Genomic DNA, 18989 nt, shown 5'->3' with positions numbered 1-18989 from the left:
TTTGTTGGACACTCCTTCAAAAGTCTAGGCCAGTTTATGTCCACAATAAATTGCAGGGCTGAGTATCCCAAAATAACAGCTTACACAAGGAGCAAGCTGGAGTCAAGCACCACAATTACACTACCAATCACTGTTATAGGTTGTTCCATCTTTTCAAGAAAACAGCTAAGAGCAAACCAAGACTATTGGCAACATCTCTCAGCACACTATCAACCTCTGATTCATGGAACCACAACATGTCAGAGTTGGAAGAGGCCCCAGTCTTCAGCTAGTCTACTACACATCTGATAAAGAATCCCCAAGACAACATATTCAAGACACAGTTCTACATTCTCTACTTAAAGACTTTCAGGTACCTCCCCAGGCAGCCTACACTACTTTTGAACAGTTTTAATTGCAGTGATGAATTGTGCATCTGATAATCTCATCAAACCAGTTAGTTCACAATTAGTTTTTCACAGCTAGTAAACCATGCCCTAAAGAGTTTTCAGACTAAAGTGATTTCTTGAGTCTTTTATGGAGTTCTCAACCAAGTACTTACAGAAGTGCTTGGGAATATCGAAGCCAATTTCTGAGTGAAAATACAAGTTTTATCCTGCTCTCTATACCAATGGATGGGATTTAGGTCATGTAAGCTGAAGCATGTAGATCTTCTATTGGAGAGAATACAAGCCTGTTTTTTTACCCAAGAATGATATTTACCCCCTTTCATATCTAGTATCTAAAGTACATGGCTCAAAGATGTATAGCAGTACTGTTTTGTAGCAGCAAAAAATTAAAAAGAAATCAGGCACTCATTAATTGGACAATGGCTGATCAAACTGTGGGATATGAACATATGTGTGTATACACCATCATAATCTAATCTCACTATTCTTATAGTAGAATGAGAAGACCTGTATGAATTGATGCAGAACAAAGAAAGAAGACCCAGAAGAACAATATACAGGACGATTACAATAATATTTTTAAAATATTAAATCTCAGCTCATTGAGATTAATTGAAATAACCAATGCTACTCCTAAAGAAGGAAGGAAAAATACTCTACTCTCATTAGAAGGGTAGGAGAATCACATGTGAAGAATTTTGCAATGGCAAGGCAGTTGATTTACTGGTCATTTTTGCTTAATTTATTTTTTTTATAAGAGAAGGTTGGGGAGACAGCAATATATTGGGAAATGATTGTGGTGGGGAAATAAAAGATTTTAATAAAATTAAGAGGGTGTATAGGGCAGAAAAGATAATTCATAGTCTTCCATCTAGTCCCAAACAATATGTCATTAGAGAATGTTCTCAAAATTCATCTAAAACATTTATAATATGAGAAAGAATGTTAACATGCTAACTGCCCATTCATCTTCATTCATTAAATTTGATCCCTTTCTACAGTTCCGGCTTTTGAATGGCTCCATGCAATGGAACACTATAATCTTCAAAGAATTAAAAATGAATATTACACAGACATCAGTAGAGATGTGCATGGTAGGTATAAGCCATCACAAGCAAGAAATTACGGAAGAAATGATCAGGGACACACAAAGGACAGACTTTGGACTCCATTAACTATCCTTATGATGTCAAGAGAAATCAAGAAACACCCCTAATGGTGAACATATGGGAGGGCATGGATTGGAGTCCTACAGGATGGGGAAGCATTGATGGGAAATTTCATGTTAATGAGTACTTAAATATTCAGGTAGATCATCAGGAAGCAAAGTAATTAGACATTACTAGGCATTATCTTATTTCCATCCCACCCAACTCTCTCAAAAACGTCTTTACTAAGAAAGAACTCAGTGTTATTCCATGTGCCTTTTATGGAACAACTTCAAAAGTGTTTCATGTCTTTTGTTAAACCATCATCATAAATAGTGCCTGCTATTTTATTACGGGTCATGTTTGCAATGGCCTACATGACATTTTTCTCCTTCAGTTGACTTCTAGAAAAGAAAAAGAAGAAAACTAAAACTTTGTTAACCCAGAAAACTTTGTGCTTATTTTTTCAACAGAAGGTAAATACTACATAGCCTATGTCACTACCTTTCTTTTTAGCTTAATTGCCTAAAAATTTTAAGCAACATTCAGTGTTCCATATTAACGAATAATTAACTGACTTTATGACCATTAGCATCTATTCCATCTTCTTTCTTTAGGTTGTCTCTGCTCAGCTTTTTTCCCTAATCGGACTATTCTGCATTGTTTTTATTGCATCCTTTAGAAGTAATCAGGATACAAAAAATGCCAACAGCAAAGACAAGAACAACCATCCCAGGTTGCCACAACCTGCTATTAAGGAAGGCAATAGAATTTGTTTCTAATTATCTAGACAGGCTATACATGCAGAGTCAATTAAATGGTCACATATCTGTAGTGCTCTGGGTAGAGAGACATAGCCCAAGTACAGTGTGTGTGTTTGTGTGTGTGTGTGTGTGTGTGTGTGTGTGTGTGTGTGGTGGATGGATAATGGTGTATGTGTATGGTATATGTGTGCATACATATATATCTATATATACATGTGTATATATGTACACACACATATATTTATGCCAATTCTCTGTGTAAAAAAAGGACAGACATCATATATATTAACGGGAATATTTTCCCTACCACTTGAATGCTTGTTTTCTTTGTTGTTCAGTTGACCCGACTCTTCATGACTCTATGTGGAGTTTTCTTGGCAGAGATACTGGAATGGTTTGCCATTTTGCTCTCTATCTCATTCTACAGATGAGGAAACTGAGGTAAAAAGGGTGAAGTGACTTGCCCAGGGTCACATAGCTAGGAAGTGCCTGAGGACAGATTTGAATTCAGGAAGTCTTCCTGATTTCAACTCAATCTCTCTATGCACTGTGCCATCTAAGTGCTGGCTTTTCTTCTAGCTGCACTGATTTTGTTTATGCAAAGCTTCTATATTTAATACAAGTTAAGTCATCTATTTTTAGCTTTATGAAACATTCTAGTCTTGGCTGGCTAAGAATTTTCTCCTAACCATTCCTATTAAACATTATCATTGCTCTAGCCTAAGTTCAAAAAATAAAAAATCCTTTGCTCAATGTGTTAGCTGTCTCTCCCAATTCTGTGTCATCTGCAAATTTGATAAACATAACATTTATGCCTTTATCTAAGTTATTGTTAAAAATATTAAACAGATTTTGGATAAAAAGAAGAATGGGACATTGAAAAGTCAAGTCAAATCAATGAACATGTATTAAATGCTCACTGTGTGAAGGCAGCTAAGCAGCACAATAGAGCACTGAGGCTGGGGTCAGGAAGATCTGAGCTCAAATCTAGACTCAGACACTTACTAGCTGAGTGACCCTGGACAAGTCATTGTACCTCCATTTGCCTCATTTTCCTCAACTATAAAACAGGAATAAGAACAGCACCTACCTCCCAGGGTTGTCATAAGCACCAAAAGAAATGAAATGAGTAAAATGTTTAGCACAGTGCCTGACCATAATAGGAGCCACATAAAGACTTATTTTCTTCCCCTTTCTCCTCCCCATATGTGCCAGCCATAGTGTTAAGCACTAGGAATATAAATTAAGTTAAAAAAATAAAAGACAGTTCCTTTCCTTAAGGAGTTTACATAGTGTGATGGGTTTGGAAATGAAGGGCTTAGGCTCAAATTCTGTTTTTATCACTTTCTATATAAGTATGGGCAAATCCCAATCTCTCGAGAGCACAGTTTCCTCATCCGTAAAATGAAAGGACTGGAATGGATGACCTCCATGGTCTCTTCCAGTTCTACATCTCTGTTCCAATGATGTTCCTGCATTCCACTGGCCAGCCCTGAAATTTGAGAGTTCTCTTCCCTGGGAGTTCCTTTATTCTCACCACCTATTCTTGAGTCACAACTATGGGTTGTTTCTTTTGTCTGCTTCATCACCCATATGTGGGACTGTTGGATGCAACACTGGCTTCACGCTAGTTGTTCACCCCTCAAAATAACTTGCACTTGGTCTGAAAGACACCAGGGTGCCACTGATATCCTGAGACAGATTTCACTCCAGATGGAATGACTTCTGTGTCAATCAGACACAATCCTTAAGTCAGTTTCCAGGTTCTGCACCCTCATAGGAGAAAAGAATGATTTCAGTATTTATTTCTTCACTAAATTTGAAAGATTTAGTGGAGATGATGTCATCTTAATTTCCTGAACATCTCCCTTGCCCCAAAGTCACGCCCCTGTTTATAGTAATGTATTATTAATAATATTCTTAGTATTAAAATTCATAGCTTGCTATCCTATAGAACTCACTTTGCTGCCCTTCTAATAGTTAGGGACTCTGATGAACCCTGACGATATTTTCATAAATCCTGTCCCACAGAAACAAAACCTGGGCTCAATACAGAGTGAGCCATCAGGTATAAGACAAAGCATGGGTAGACTTACCAGGAAGAAGGATGGAATGTCAGAAAGCATCTGAGACATTTAGAAGGGGACTGAACATGATTCCTTTTTTTACCTTAATTTCCTTCGAATAACTTGAACCACCTACCAGTTTACACGCTTTGTATTTGTTTCAACTATGAGATGGACGTTCCTACCAAGGCTGCTGACTTTGTTTTGTAGGTGGTAGAGAAGACCCTCGGGCTTGGCAGCTGGCACTGTCCTATGCTGTTCTCTTCTCTTCTTCCTGGGTCTTGCTTTTCTGTTGTTCTGATGTCTGTTTCTGTTACTTGGGCTCACTACAGATCCCTCCACCACACTCAGAATCTCCTCCAGTTCCTATCTACTAGATTATGTTGTTAATGTTATTCAAATTCTGTATCATCCGTTGCCAATGAATGTTACTATTTCCTTCATTTCTGTACAACGGAATCATTTCAAAGAGAATAAAACATAAAATGGGATCGTAACTGGACCTGATGAGGCCTCCTCTAAGAGTGAGGGAGAGATAACCAATGTATAGGCTGCATGTTCCCAAGGTTTTCACACACAGTGTTATCATATAGCTAGAGGCAAACCACCAGCCCAGTAGATGGATCCGCTGTGGAGGATTTAGGGAAGGACATACAAAAAGCACAACACGGGACAAGAAGGCATGGAAGAGTGGCAAACTGCACCACTAGAGGGAGTGCCCACATTCTTACATCTAGAGATCAAAGTATGCTGCCCATAGGTATTGCTACTGGACTACTGCCTCTGGGCCCCCTCCCTCGGCAATTTACGCTTAGACTCACAGGCTAGGGTCATCTAGAAGGGCAGCTGCCTTGGATTCTAGGGGTAATCCTTAAATATGACTTAAACCTGACACTATAGATTCCAAGCCCCCACCAGCGTACTGCAAATTAACATTCAGCCACTAGATAGCATGATAGGAACAATAGATAATTTCTATGAACCCGGAGCACACTCATCTACCAATATACAGAGATGTTATTGAATGTGGATGTAAAGTACAATATTAATGAGACCCATGTATATAGAACATGCGTAGCCAAGGCAATTCACAACTCTAGGACTACAAGGCCCCAAAGTCATTTATCAGTCCTAAACTCTAAAGACTCAATGTCTTCTTTCCTTCTTGAACCGTCCTCATCTTTTATTGGTAGGAGTAGTGTCTGGACTAGAAAGAAGACTCTGCTACTGGCCTGGGCTAGCTCCTCCCAGGTCATAGCACTTCAGCTGGATGTATCTATATACTAGGCTTTCTTAGATGGACTGGTCCTCCACTCAGATGGGCCTGCTCCTTGATAGCAGATGTAGTTTCTGACACTTTTTACTTCAACTCAGAAGACTCTTTCATCTGAATAGTGGTGCAGTTTTTCAGAAATGGTAGAGACCCTTAGCTGATGCTTGGCAAAAACCTTTTTGAGTTCTGCTCCCTTGGCTGGGCTCTGAGAGTTCTTTTTACATGTCATCCAGTAGGTGTTACTGCAGGGTGAGAGGCCGTAGCATCTGGTTTTCCTTCACAGCTCTTCCTGGTTCAGGGCTGGGCCATCTTTATGATGGACCTCTAGCTAACTTATGATGTGTATTTATTTCTAAAGACTATGGCTATTTACCAAATATCTCAGGGATATAGGATGTTGTTGTTGTTGTAACTCCAAAGATATTCTATTGGTGTCAAATGATCAGCCAGAAAACAAGTTATAAGATACTCCATGTCCTGAGGCCAAGTCTGTTGCCTCTGCTGCCTTCCTGACTTTGCAAATCAACTGCTCTAAGTTCCATAGTGCATCTGTCCTTTGCCCCTGTAACCTGCAAACTTGCCAGAATCTGAAAGCAGCACAACCTTATGCAATTTTATAATTACATTTAGTGAGCTGTTAAACTGGGCTTGGAAAAAGAATTATGCACCTTACCCTAAAAGGACCTGTGGTCTCCCTCAAAAAACTGCTCCGCCCCTTATTTCTCTGGTAGCCTAAAAAGTAGAGACTAATGAACCACATTGACACCAAGGGAAAAGCCAGAAAGGGTATGGGAGTAAGCCTTCATCAAAAATGCATCGAATTCTGAGCTAGATGTACTCTATGAGAATTGTGGTGCCCCTCCCTGCCAGATCCCCAGTTTTGCTTCTATCCTGAACCATCTGCCATCATCAAGGGGAGTAAGCCCAGTGGAAAATGCACCCACATATCTCACCACAACCAAATGTCACCAATAAGGTAGGCAAAGTAGCCTAGTTCAAGTAGCAAAGAGACAGAGAGAGAAGAGGCAGTACATAACAGGCAGTACATCAGACCCTGATGAAGATGCCCCAGAATCCTGAGCTCAAGAGCCCCCAGAATAGCAGCATTTCTTGGACCACTGTCCCTACTTTCTCTCCAGATGCCATAGCCACTATCTAGGGACTCAGTCCTTATGGAAATAGGACCTGGCAACTGTTTTTTCAGATGTGGTAGCTGCTATTTGCTAGACAGTTATCACTACTAAATATCTGGAAAAGAAAGTTCTAAACATTCAAGTCCTCAGTACTTTCAAATGATTGAGCAACAGAAATAGATAGAATTTAATGATGGAAATGACAGTAAAGAAGATGCATTGCTAACTTTCCACTGACCCAGTAGCTGAAACCTTTACATGTGGTCTCTCCCATTATAAGTAAGTTCCTTGAATACACAGTGTCTCTCCAGGACTTTTCATATAGTAAGCCTTAATTTTTTTCACTCATTCAGGTCACACACATCAGATGGTGACCTCTAAAGCAGGAAGTGTCATTTGCCTTTTCTTCTATTCCCAAGGTTTAGCACAGTGCCTGGCACATAGTAAGTATAATGCTGACTGACAATAAATGCTTACTGACTAACACATAGTCAGCATGTGTTTTTTTTTTCTGTTTCCTTTGGTATGTTCTCCACTATCCCAGATTGTTTGACAGAACAAGCCAAGAATACTTCCAGTATTGCCATCTCGGATGAGGGAGCCTCGAGCCCTGACTAGGAATGCCAAAAAGTATGGCTGGAGGTCTAAATGCACTCTGGGAGGAAGTGTTCTGATAAATGAATGCCCCTCAAGCACCAGATCCCAAAGGGCCTCTTCTCCACCACCCATTGTATGTGAGTTGTTAGCCTGCTCCCATAACTGAGCATACATTGTGTGCAGAGAACTGCAGAAGACCTGGGAGAGATTACAAAGGAGGTCACAGAATTCCTGGATCTGAGAGTTAGAAGGGAGCTTGGAGGCCATCTAGCGCAAGCCACACCTAAACAAGAATCCTGACTACATCAACCTAACAAATAGTTAGCCAGTCTCCTCAGTGCTTCAGGTGTGGGAAAACCCCAAAGCCAAACACCTCGTTACAACTCACCCATATGTATTTTCTCCTCTATTAGAATGGTAAGCTCAATGAAAGCAAAAACTGGCATACACACTTCTGTATTTGTATCCCTAGCACTTGGCATGGTGCTTAGCAAACAAAAATTCTGTTTTTCATGTATGCATTCATTCACTCAATTCATTGCACGTGCTATACACCAAGGCATTGTTTTTCCTTTTTGACTCACTCTAACTCTAACTTACCAGGTTATGGACCCCTCTGTCAATCTGGTAAAGTCAATGGATCCTTTTCCAAATAACTTTTTTAAGCAGTTGAAGGGAATGCTCAATTTCAATTGGAGACTGATGAAAATAAAGATTTAATTTGCTTTTCCCATTCAAGCTCATGGAGGTTGTGTTAAGAGTCCCTACTCTAACTGTAAGAAGTTTTTCTTTATGTGGAAATGAAATTTCTCTTTGTGCAACTTCTGCCCATTGTTCCTCTGGAATCAAGGCAATTAAACCTCATTCTTCCCCTATGGCAGCCCTACAAATCCCTGGATGCATATTGTATCATATTATATCATATCATATTCCTTCTACCTAAGTATGATCCATTCCAGGTTTAACATTCCTAGTTCTTTCAAATAAAAGAACTCAAAAAACCCCCAAAAAACTAGAATTGTGTCCAGTGTGAAATAAGTAGTGACAAGTAATCTTTGTCTTGTCCCTTTTTTCTTCCTTTCCTACACACACACACACACACACACACACACACACACACACACACACACACACACATACACACAGAGTCTTCATGGTTGTGGCCTCCAGGAGACAGTCCTGGACTCCATGCAGAAATTCAAGTTCTTGAGACCAAGTTCAGGCAAAGGTCCTGCCACTGCAACACTTGCACTGCCTGGAGAACTCACATCATGCACAAGCTTTTCAAAATAGATGAAATGCCTTATGGGGATGCATAACAGGGACCTAATAGCTATCATGGTTACCAGGCAACTGCACACAGGCTTCTCTGAAGCAAAATTCATGACCCTTGACTCTCCAAATGAGGGCCTTTATCCACAACTGATATGCATACGACCAAGCTTGACACATCCCATCCAGCAAAGGTCAGCAGTGTACATCCAGGCAATCCAACCCATCCAGGCCTCATTATTCTGCCAACTTATATCATTCCCAGTCATATCATAAATTTAAGTTTCTGCATGCAGACCCAAACGATGGAGTGCAGACTGTCCCGGGGCATAATTCCATGTCTCTCTGCCTGTCTCATTAGAGAGACGAATCGACTTCATCCAGCCAAAGGAGAAGAACTCTTGAAGGTTCCTATCAGCCTAAAGAATCATTACACGATGGGAGAAGTTTTTGTAAACATCTTCCAAGCATCCTAAGGAGGTTGAGATCATTCACAGTGATGAATTAAAAGGTGCCAGGAAGGAAAGGCCTCCTTAATTTGCGCCTGCCTCAAATGTAAAACTGCCTCCCCGAGGTCAACATCCTAAATGATCTTCTTACAGAAGATAAATCTGAATGCATCAATAGAGACTGTAGCCCCACATATCCCACTGTGTGAGAGGGCTTGGAGGTGGCTGACTCCCTTAAATACCTGTGTTAATGAGGACCAGAGATGGATAATCTAAATTGAGGGAAAATGCAAAGCCTTCATCTTAGCGATTAGCTGAAGTTTATTGTTCAATTTTTAATGTATGCTCCAAAGGACAAGTAGTAAATGGGCTAATTTCAGTTTTGTTTCTAACTTGTGTGTGATCAGATGTTCCCAGGTAACAAAATGGCAGAAGGCTGCAGAAAAGCAAGAGATTTGGATGGTTCACATCTACAACAATGAAACAGCTACTAAGCTGAGCAGAATTGTACAAATACAATATAGTTGTACAATTACATATACATGTAAGATGAGGATAAGGAAGAAATTTATTGTGTGCCAATTTAGGCTCTTTCTTCTAAGAGGTGAAGCACTGCTATAAAAAATAACAATAACAACAAAACAATGGTGATGATGATGGTGGTGATGATGATGATGATGATGATAAACAGCTAGCATTTACATGAGGCAGTGTACCATAATGGACAGAGGGTTGGTTTCATATTCACAAAGATCTGGGTTCCAGTAATGCTTCTAACTTATACTGGCTATGTGATCCTAAACAAGTAATTTAACCTCTCATTGTTCAAAGCTCTAGGAAACTCTGCAAGACTCTTAGTTTCAAAGAAGGCACCCATCTCCTCATCTGGGAGTTTCCTAACTAAAAGAGATTACAGATTCAGTCCCTATTCTTACTCCTTGAAAACTGCAAAGTATTTTACCTGTTAGCATTGCCATTGGAATTCAGTGACTTGGGAAGAGAAAGTCAGACTGACAACTTTGTACAGTTCCACCCACTTAAATTTAATTCATGCACAAGTCAAGACCTCACCCTGTAATGTCACTGGTTCCCTTTTTTGTTTGGACAGTATTTTATTTTTCCCTATTACGAGTTAAGACAGTTTTCAACATTCATTTTTTTAAAAAGATTTTGAGTTCCAAATTTTTCTCCCTCTCCCTCCCCAAGATGGCAAGGATTTTGATATAGGTTACATATGTGCACTCATATAAACATAATGCCCCATTATTCATGTTGTAAAAGAAGAAACAGAACAAAAGGGAAAAATCACAAAAAAAGTGAAAATCGTCTGCTTCCATCTGCATTCAAACCCCATAGTTCTTTCTCTGGATGTGGATAGCATTTTACACCACGAATCTTTTGGGAACTGTCTCAGATCACTGTCCTACTGAAAAGAGTTAAGTCTATCATAGCTGATCACTGAACAATGTTGCTGTTAACTGTGTACAATGTTCTCCTTCACTCAGTTTCAGTTCATGTAAGTCTTTGCAGGTTTTTCTGAAGTCTGCCTGCTCATAATTTCTTATAGCACAATAGTACTCCATTACATTCATATACTACAATTTGTTCAGTCAAGATAATAACATTTGTAAAGCACTTTGCAAACCTTAGAGTGTGATTTATGTCATTACTTCTCTTTGAAAACTAAGAATGAGCAAGTTGATTCTCACAGCATCCCCAAGAGGTGGATGCTATTACTATGTTATTCCCATTTTATAGATGAAGAAACTGAATCCCACAGGATCCTAAGCATGTTGCAAAGGTGAGGTATGTGGCAGCGAGCTTGGCATTGAAAATAAGGGGAGAACAGTCCCTGCTGGAGGAGAGAGAAAAGCAAGGAGCCTCAGAGCACAGAAGCACAAAATTTCAGAGTTGAGACTTCAACAGCCAACAAGTACAATCCAAAGGTGAAAAGGAATTTCCTCCTCAGAGTGCTCAAAAAGCAGTCACTGAATCTTTGCTTAAAGACCCCAAGCAAGGTGAGATTCCAAGCAGCCCCTTCCATTTCTGAACAACTCTCATTATTAGGAAGTGTGTTTTCCCCCAATTTATAGCCAAATTTGCATCTGCTGCAGCTTTGATCCATCATACCCTCTTCTGCCCTCCGGAGCCATACAGAATAAGGTGAATCCATCTTCCCTATCAATATCTTTGAATTCAATAATTGTTTCAGACCAAAATCATGTCCCTCTCCCCAAATCAACTCTTCTCCAGGCTAAGCATCTCTACTTTCTTCAGTTGATCACGATAAGAATGAATTCAAGGCCCTTCATCATCCTTACAAGTATTTGATTTATGAATTTCAAAATGATTATAAAAATTTTGAGGGCAGTAAATTTGCCCAAAGCTTCTTTGTATCCTCATACCAATCTTGTTATTGAGTTGTTTCAGTCATGTCCAACTTTTCATGACCCCATTTGGGATTCTTGGCAAAGATCCTGGAGTGGTTTACCATTTCCTTCTCCAGCTCCTTTTACAGATGAGAAACTGAAACAAAGGGGTCACACAGCTAGAAAGTGTCTGAGGCCAGATTTGAACTCATGAAGATGACTGTGGCGGCACCTCACTGCTCCAATGCTAATCTCAGTGCTCTACATACAAGGAGCTTTAGACCGAAGTTTAACGATAAAGATTTGTGCTATACTAGATAGCATCCTGGACTTAGAATAAGAAAGACCTGAATTTTAATTCTACTCTGACATTTACCAGCTGTTAGACTCTGAGCAAGTAAATTAACTCTCGGCCTTTAGTTTCTTTACTTCTAAAATGGACAGAATAAGCTGTACTACCTACCTCCTAGAACCTAGTATCTGACACACAATAGGTAGCTTAATAAATGCTTGACTGGTTGATAGGCTCATATACCAAATGAGTATGTAAGGAGCTTTGTAAACTTTGAAAGCCCACAGGAATGTACTTATTTATTATTATCATTAATGTTTACAGGTTTCCATTTTTAATGCAGATGTGCCTAGAGAATGTTGAACTTCATTCAGGTTCAGTACATGAATTCTAATTAAAGCAGAAAATGGATAAGTGGATTGAGATTAGGAGGTTATATAGGAGAAAGGAACATTAGCCACCATGTAGTTTGACCCTTTCTTTTTATGACTGAAGAAAAGGAAATGAAAAGAAGGAAATTACCTGCTATGTCCCACAGTAAACGCACAGAAGACTTGAGACTGAAAGTCAGAACATCTAAGTCTCAGCCCTTTTCTCTCCTTTATCAATAACCTAAGATACTTTTTACCCCATCTTGCTGATCTGAGGAGTCTAGTTGGGTTCCATAGCACAGAATGAAACAGTCCCCACTCACCAGAAAGAGGAATGAAGCAGCCAGGAGGTTCCTGTGTAAGGAAGGATCAAGAGTGTCTTCAGAAAAATCCAAGGTCAGTAACCAGGATACAGGTGGCAGAACCAAAGACCTAGAAGTGGAAGGTGATGTCAGAGCCAGGACCAAAAAAGTCTGAGGCAGCTAACGAGAAACAAGGTCTGGGGGAAGGCTGCAGGATTTTAATACAAGTAGACAACAAAGGATGGAGTTTGACAGGTTCTGCACTCTACATTCGCCTGCTGCCTGTGGATTTCATAACCAGCTAGAGTGATCAATCCCTGCTTCCAGATTCCTCCACATTTGGCTCACACGGGAAGTTCCCATGGCTCAGGGACAATGACTGTCTATGATCAGAACATCTCACTTGAGATTGACAATACTTCTGGGATGGGCCCTTCAGACTGAGGAATGGGAAAAGAAGGCAAAATGCGAAAGCCAGACAACAGACTTTGGGGTTGGAGATTCTGGGGACCATGGAGACACTGGGAACCTGGGGCTTAGAGAGCGGCCAAAGGAGCAGGAAGAGGCCGTCAAGATGTCTAAAAAAGGGAGACGACTCCCTCTCCTCCTTGCAGAGGTCAGATACTGTGGCGATAGAATACTACTTCTGCTGTCAAACACAGTGTGGTTTTTTTTACTTTTATTTTTATTTACTTTTCCTTTCCCCATTGTGATCATTGTGAAATCAACAAGCATTTGCTAAGTTCCTGCTATGTATGAGACGCTGAGATAAGTACTAGAGGTACAAGTGCAAAGAGTGAAGTGATACCTACTTGCAAGGAGCATTCGTAAGGAGCACCAGTGCCTGGCACATAGGAGGCCGTTAAATGCTGGTTCTCTTCCTGGTCTTTCTTCTAATGGAGATGGCTTGCTGGGTAGAAGCAGGTAAGGAGGACTCTCTTCTAAAAGTATGGGAGGTTGAAACCAAAGAGACCCAAGATGGCTAACATGGAAGTCTATTTTGCATGATTTCACACATATAATGGGTATCATATTTCTTGCCTTCTCAATGAGTGAGGGAGGAGCTAGGGTGAAGGAGAGCATTTGGAACTCATTTTCTTAAATGAATGCTAAACGTAGGCAATTTAAGGGGAGAAAAAAAGTTGTAATTAAAAATAAGACAAAATTATTTTTTAAGAAGGTGGATGACCAACAAAGAGATGGGCTATCTTGCCCTTTTTGCCTGTGGAGCTGAAAGTGTGTCAAGTGGAGCAAAGGAGTTTGTGGTCATTGGCTGAAATGAAAGATGTGGACAAGATAGCAAGCTTCAGCTGCTCCCATTCTCGCCCTGACTTCACAGTGTAGGTTTGATCATTCCAGCCTCTCCAGTTCAGTCCCAGGTGTCCCCCGACTGGGAGAAAAGGAAGAGGAGGAAGGGGGGGGTGGAGAAAGCAGAGAGAAAGGATATGAACATGAACCCTAGCGTCTCTCTACTCCTCCACCATCTTATGGAGCCATCCAATGCTTGCTATGTGGCTCTAGGCAGGGGAGCATTTATAACACAGAACCTGTGAAAGAGACAAAACATGTCACAGTGGAAAGGGAAATGAAATGGAATCCCCAGCTTTGCCATTTCTTAGCTATAGAATCCTGAGAGGTCATTTCATTTCTTTGAGCCTCAGTTTCCTCACCTGTAAAATGAGGAGTGGTGAAAATTCACCTAGAAGAGCCCTTCTATTCTAAATCTACCATCCTGTAAATGTTAAAGTGTAAGTTTTATTCAATATCCCTTCCGTACTAATAAATCTACAATAATGCAAATATCTCCAAAGAGTGACTTGTTCTAAGACGCAGAAGTCTGTCCTCCAGTATTGTGTCATTTAATTCACAGTGCTGTTGATCTTAGCTACAGAAGAATGAATTACTAGCATATTCAAAAAGCCTTGTACCACCTTTCCTCCCTCCATTATCATAAAAGTTAAAATTATTTATTTATGAACCAAATAATTTATCTGAACATTTTAACAATGCAATCACACTTAGGTCGGTTTTTATTTCAACTTGTTAGATGCAAAATGAAGTCAAATATCACCCTAGTACAAGTATTTATAGGTTTACTCAGTAATATGTAATGTATGGGACAGCATTCAGGCCTTGCATAAAATATCCATAATTAACACAAGAGGCACAATGGCCCGAATGGGACCTCCAGTAATCTCTACGGGGGAAGGGCAAAGGAGCACCAACCATAATTCTTCTGCAAAAAGAACTTGCAACAGAGGCAAAAAGCAAGGCCAACCAAACAAAGAGAGGGCCCTGCCATGAATTCAGGAGGCTGAGCCACCTGTCTGAGTGTTACACAGAGGTTGCCCCAAAACCAAAAGGTCTTTAGAGTTCTTTTCCATTTTGAGGGGCAGTTTCTCCCCTTTTCTTCTTCCCTTCCCTACTCCCTTATGTAGGACACTAACTGAAGTGTGTGTGTGTGTGTGTGTGTGTGTGTGTGTGTGTGTGTGTTTTACCTATTATAAGGAATGGATTGCTAGGTAGAAGGTAAAGAGGAAAATACTCTAAACTGAATGATATATAAAAACAAGAAATCCAAACAAATAAGCCAAAATTCTATGTATGGGAAGGGGAAGGAGCAGGTGACTGGCCTGAATGATTCTTTCTTTCACCATTTCACTCATTTAACAAGTCTTAATAAACACCATCCATGGGGCAATGTGGGGAACCCAAATGGCAAATGAATGGAGGAGTTTTCATTCCATTGCTCAAAAGGTTTAGCGACCACAGGGACCTGAGAGGTCATATGGACCAAACCTTTCAATTTACATACAAGGAAATGAAGCCCAGAGGGAAGAAATTACTTCCCTAAGGTCACACACATAAGAAATGCCTGAACTGGGATTCCAACTCAACTTTGTCCCATTTCAAATCCAGTCAGTCCTCTTTCCATTCTACTTCTCAACCTCTGAGGAAAAGCACCATGTACTTAGCATGCATGCAAACAAGTAAATTGAAAATAAATGCTTCTTAATTTAAAAAACAATCTAATTTGAGAGGAGAAAAGAGGCAATGGACTAAAATGTGACAAATGAAATTTAAAAAATTTAAATCTTGAATGCATAGTTGTTATAAAAGTAGTGTTTATTCTTTTTTTCTCTTTTCAATGGGGAGCCTGGTGGTGGAAAGGAGAGGAAATAAAGGCATTTTAATTGGAAAAATACATAATTTTAAAAAACATAAATAACCAAATAATATAAAGTGAAGAATGTGCACAAATGGACCAGTAATGTCAAACCCAAATAGAAATGGAGGACATTAAACCCTACATAAGGATCCCTGTGGGGCATGCTGACTTAGAAAATCACATATTAACATTATCTAAGTTCTGCTGTATTTTTATTTATTTTGTAAAATATTTCCCAATTACATTTTAATCTGATTCAACTGCACTCGAGTGCTGGGGGACACATGTGGCTCTGAGGCTGAGTGTTCCAGACTTCTGATAAACTACACAGACACAAGCTCTTTTCTTTGATACTCTGATGGATCCAGAATCTCCTTGAAGAGTTTATTTCCTCCCACTAGTGTATCTTGTAAGCCACTGTAAGTGCGCATATAAATATGAGCTAAGTGTTGGACTAACATAACATATGCCTCTATACAGTAACTTATGTGTCCATAAATCTTCAATAATTCAATTCAACATTTAAGTATCCATTATTCATTAAGCACTGGGCACACAAGCACCAAAAGGACTGTAGCCCCTGCTCTCAAGGTACTTATCTACAAATGGGGTGGAGAAAGGGGTATACCAAGTGAATGGATAAGAAAATAGAAACTATAGAGAAAGTGAAGACAAAGTAATAGGGGTGACAAGAGGGAAGTCCCGCCAACTGGAGGTTTCCAAAGGACCACTTTCAGAAAGCAGTGCCTAAAGTGAGCCTTGCAGACACAGAGAAGGTGAGGAGGGCAGGTATTCCTGGCATGGAGGACAGATTATGTGAAGGCACAAAGGTAGGAGAAGGGATTTCCTATTCTAGGAACAGCAAGTTATTGGAATATGTACTATAGATAAGTTTGGAAAGATATATTGGAACCAGGTTGAAAGTGATTTAGGGGACAATGCAGTAGAGTGAAAGATAGCTGCCTAGAGGTAATGAACTCCATGGGGCATGACCCTGGGCAGAATCACCTAAGCTGGATTGGCCTAAATTTCTTCATATGAAAGATTAGTTGCTCTAGAAGGCCTCTGAGGTTCCTCCTAGCTCTACATCTATGATTCGATTATTCCGAATGCCACTTAGAGGGGTCATTTTATCCCATAAGCACAAGGAAGCTATAGATGCTATGTGGCTGTTAAACCAATGGAAAATGACCTAGTCACTGAATTACTCTTCCTATGATCTTTTTCTGCCATAACCCAGAAGGTTGCATCTGTACCGGATAGGATGAGCCACTCTGGAACCTTCATGGGCATCTTCCTGATTTAAGAAAATGTGCAGTATCAACCTTTCTTTTCCAACCCAATGCACTGTCCATGTTTTCACTCCAAAGCCTGTGAAAAGTAGACTGAGGAGGTCTCCGAACACCCTGCCTACCTTGAACCAAATATGTCATTGTTGCTTTGAGTTTATTTTCGCTGCCCCTTCCCCCATTCCCACCCCCCCAACAAAGCTTGACATTCTAGAAGAGGTAGTGACTGTGCCCTGGCTGGCCTGCTCCTGCCTGTCATATCTGGGCACTTCCAGTTAATGGTACGGTTATAATGAGCAGCAATTCAAATAACAGAGCCTGGAGCCCAGGCAGGTACAAGAATACAGAGCTGAGACCGCTGCCGTTTATCAACATCCTCGGCACCCAGCTCTGTTACTTCTGCCAATAGGGTCAAAGTAGGGAAAGCGATGCCATAAATACTGAGGATTCAGGACCGGACATCAGCTACAACAAACATCACTGGACACAAACAGAGTCGATGCTAACTGAATGTCCAGCTCAAGGAACTTTCTTACTGTATGTCAGGTGAAGAGAAAAAGTGTATTGTAAAAGCCTTAGAACCGACAGAAAGATGGACAAAAAGACAGAAAGATGGACAGACAGGTAATGTACGTGCATGTGTGTATTTATATTAATATTGAAGTAGATATGTACTTTATAGATCAATTATAGTAAATCTATTAACGTGTCTCATGAGCATCTTGGCTAAAAGATTACATGTGTATATATGTGTGTATACATGTATGTATATATCTATGTATGTACATAGATATACATGTAAAATGTGGCTAAAATAGAGAGAGAAATCTGTTTGCCATGATCCTCATGAGACATCCTTGTCTATCCCTTCTTGTCAAAGTCTCACAGCCTTCAGAGCTTGAAGGAATCACAAGGGCTACTTATTTCAAAATGCTCATCACATAGATGTCCCTGAGAGGTTAAGTAATTTATCCAAGGTCACACAGATAGTGACATAAAAGTGGGATTTGAACTCAAGTCCTCTAGCTCTCAGTATTTAGTGTTCTTTCCTCTATTGTGCTCAAGGAGCTTATATTCTGCTGTGGGATGGAGATATAGAACATACCTAAAGTTAGAGAATACAGAATTGAACTCTCCATTTCAAGTGGCTTCTGCTTCTAAAAAAGGTATGAGAATAGCACTGATGGTAATAATGATGGTGATGATGGTGGAGGTGGTGGCGGGGGCAGTGGTGATGATGGTTGTGGCCGCGGTGGTGATGTTGGCAGTGATGGTGATGGTAAGAGCTTTGGGGATGGTGGGTGGGTGTGAGGGAATGTATATGGGAGGGGTGACGGTGAAGCAGTGTAGGTGGTTTTATCAATGTATTAGTTGCCTTTGATCAGCTAGACTAAGCTTCATTAGTAATGTGGGAACCACTTAGTTTTTTCTATATATTCCCAGGGTTAAAAAAAAAAGTGTTTGCCACACAGTAGAGCACATAATAAATGCTTAATTGCTTAATTGATTGATATCTCCCATCATCTTGTGGAAGCTCCTTTAGGACAAGAACTGCTCTATTTATATCTTTCTGGTACACAGTAAATGGCTAATAAAGCATCTACTGTGCTTTACCTAGAATAAACCTGTAATATAGTCATTGAATGATTGATTCACATAGAATAAAGTGTGCATTTAGGGCTTTGCAGTCTGAGGTTAGAATTCCAGCTTAGCTACCTCTGTGACCTTGGGCAAGGCTGACCTTTCTGGTCTTCAGTTTCCTCAACTGTAAAATGAAGAAATTGGACTCAGTGATCCTTAAGGTTCTGTTAAGCCTTCAATCCTGTGATCCCTTTGATTCCTGACTCAGTGATTTTCAAACCCTTCTTGGTTCAGACTAGCAGGGCCTCAGTGACATCCCTGAGAAGGACAGAGAAGTGTAGCCTCCCATTAGCATGTCCCCAGGGGCTTCTAGTGCCCCCAAAGAATGAGCTAGATGACACACAGGTCTGATGTGGTATGGCAGCTGCAATATTCCTATGGATAAATAGGCTACCAAGTTCAAGGCAAATTTTGACACCCAAAGGTGTATCTATTGCAAAGAATATATCAAGCTGGAGTACAAAC

At 40.2% G+C, this 18989-nt stretch overlaps 1 protein-coding gene across 8 annotated transcripts in view; it reads right to left on the bottom strand.

Moving 5' to 3' along the window:
- Positions 1–18989, bottom strand: part of FHIT (fragile histidine triad diadenosine triphosphatase) — a 1742479-nt gene that overhangs the window by 1526258 nt on the left and 197232 nt on the right. For 3 of the 8 annotated variants that reach the window (XM_072598790.1, XM_072598793.1, XM_072598791.1), the window contains one exon: positions 12447–12555. The exons of 2 other annotated variants lie outside the window; for them this stretch is intronic. Coding sequence is in view for 3 of the 6 variants with exons in the window: in XM_072598795.1 (XP_072454896.1) it covers positions 12447–12555; positions 13238–13278 (150 nt within the window). In the remaining 3 variants the exon portion in view is untranslated. Of the gene's footprint in view, positions 1–12446; positions 12556–13237; positions 15449–18989 lie in introns of those variants that run through there. 3 more of the 8 variants (XM_072598795.1, XM_072598788.1, XM_072598789.1) reach the window with 3 other exon arrangements.

This window comes from Notamacropus eugenii, chromosome 3, assembly GCF_028372415.1.
Source record: "Notamacropus eugenii isolate mMacEug1 chromosome 3, mMacEug1.pri_v2, whole genome shotgun sequence".
NCBI lineage: Eukaryota > Metazoa > Chordata > Mammalia > Diprotodontia > Macropodidae > Notamacropus > Notamacropus eugenii.
Note: the sequence above shows the minus strand (reverse complement) of the source record. Positions and strands in the feature narration are given on the sequence as shown.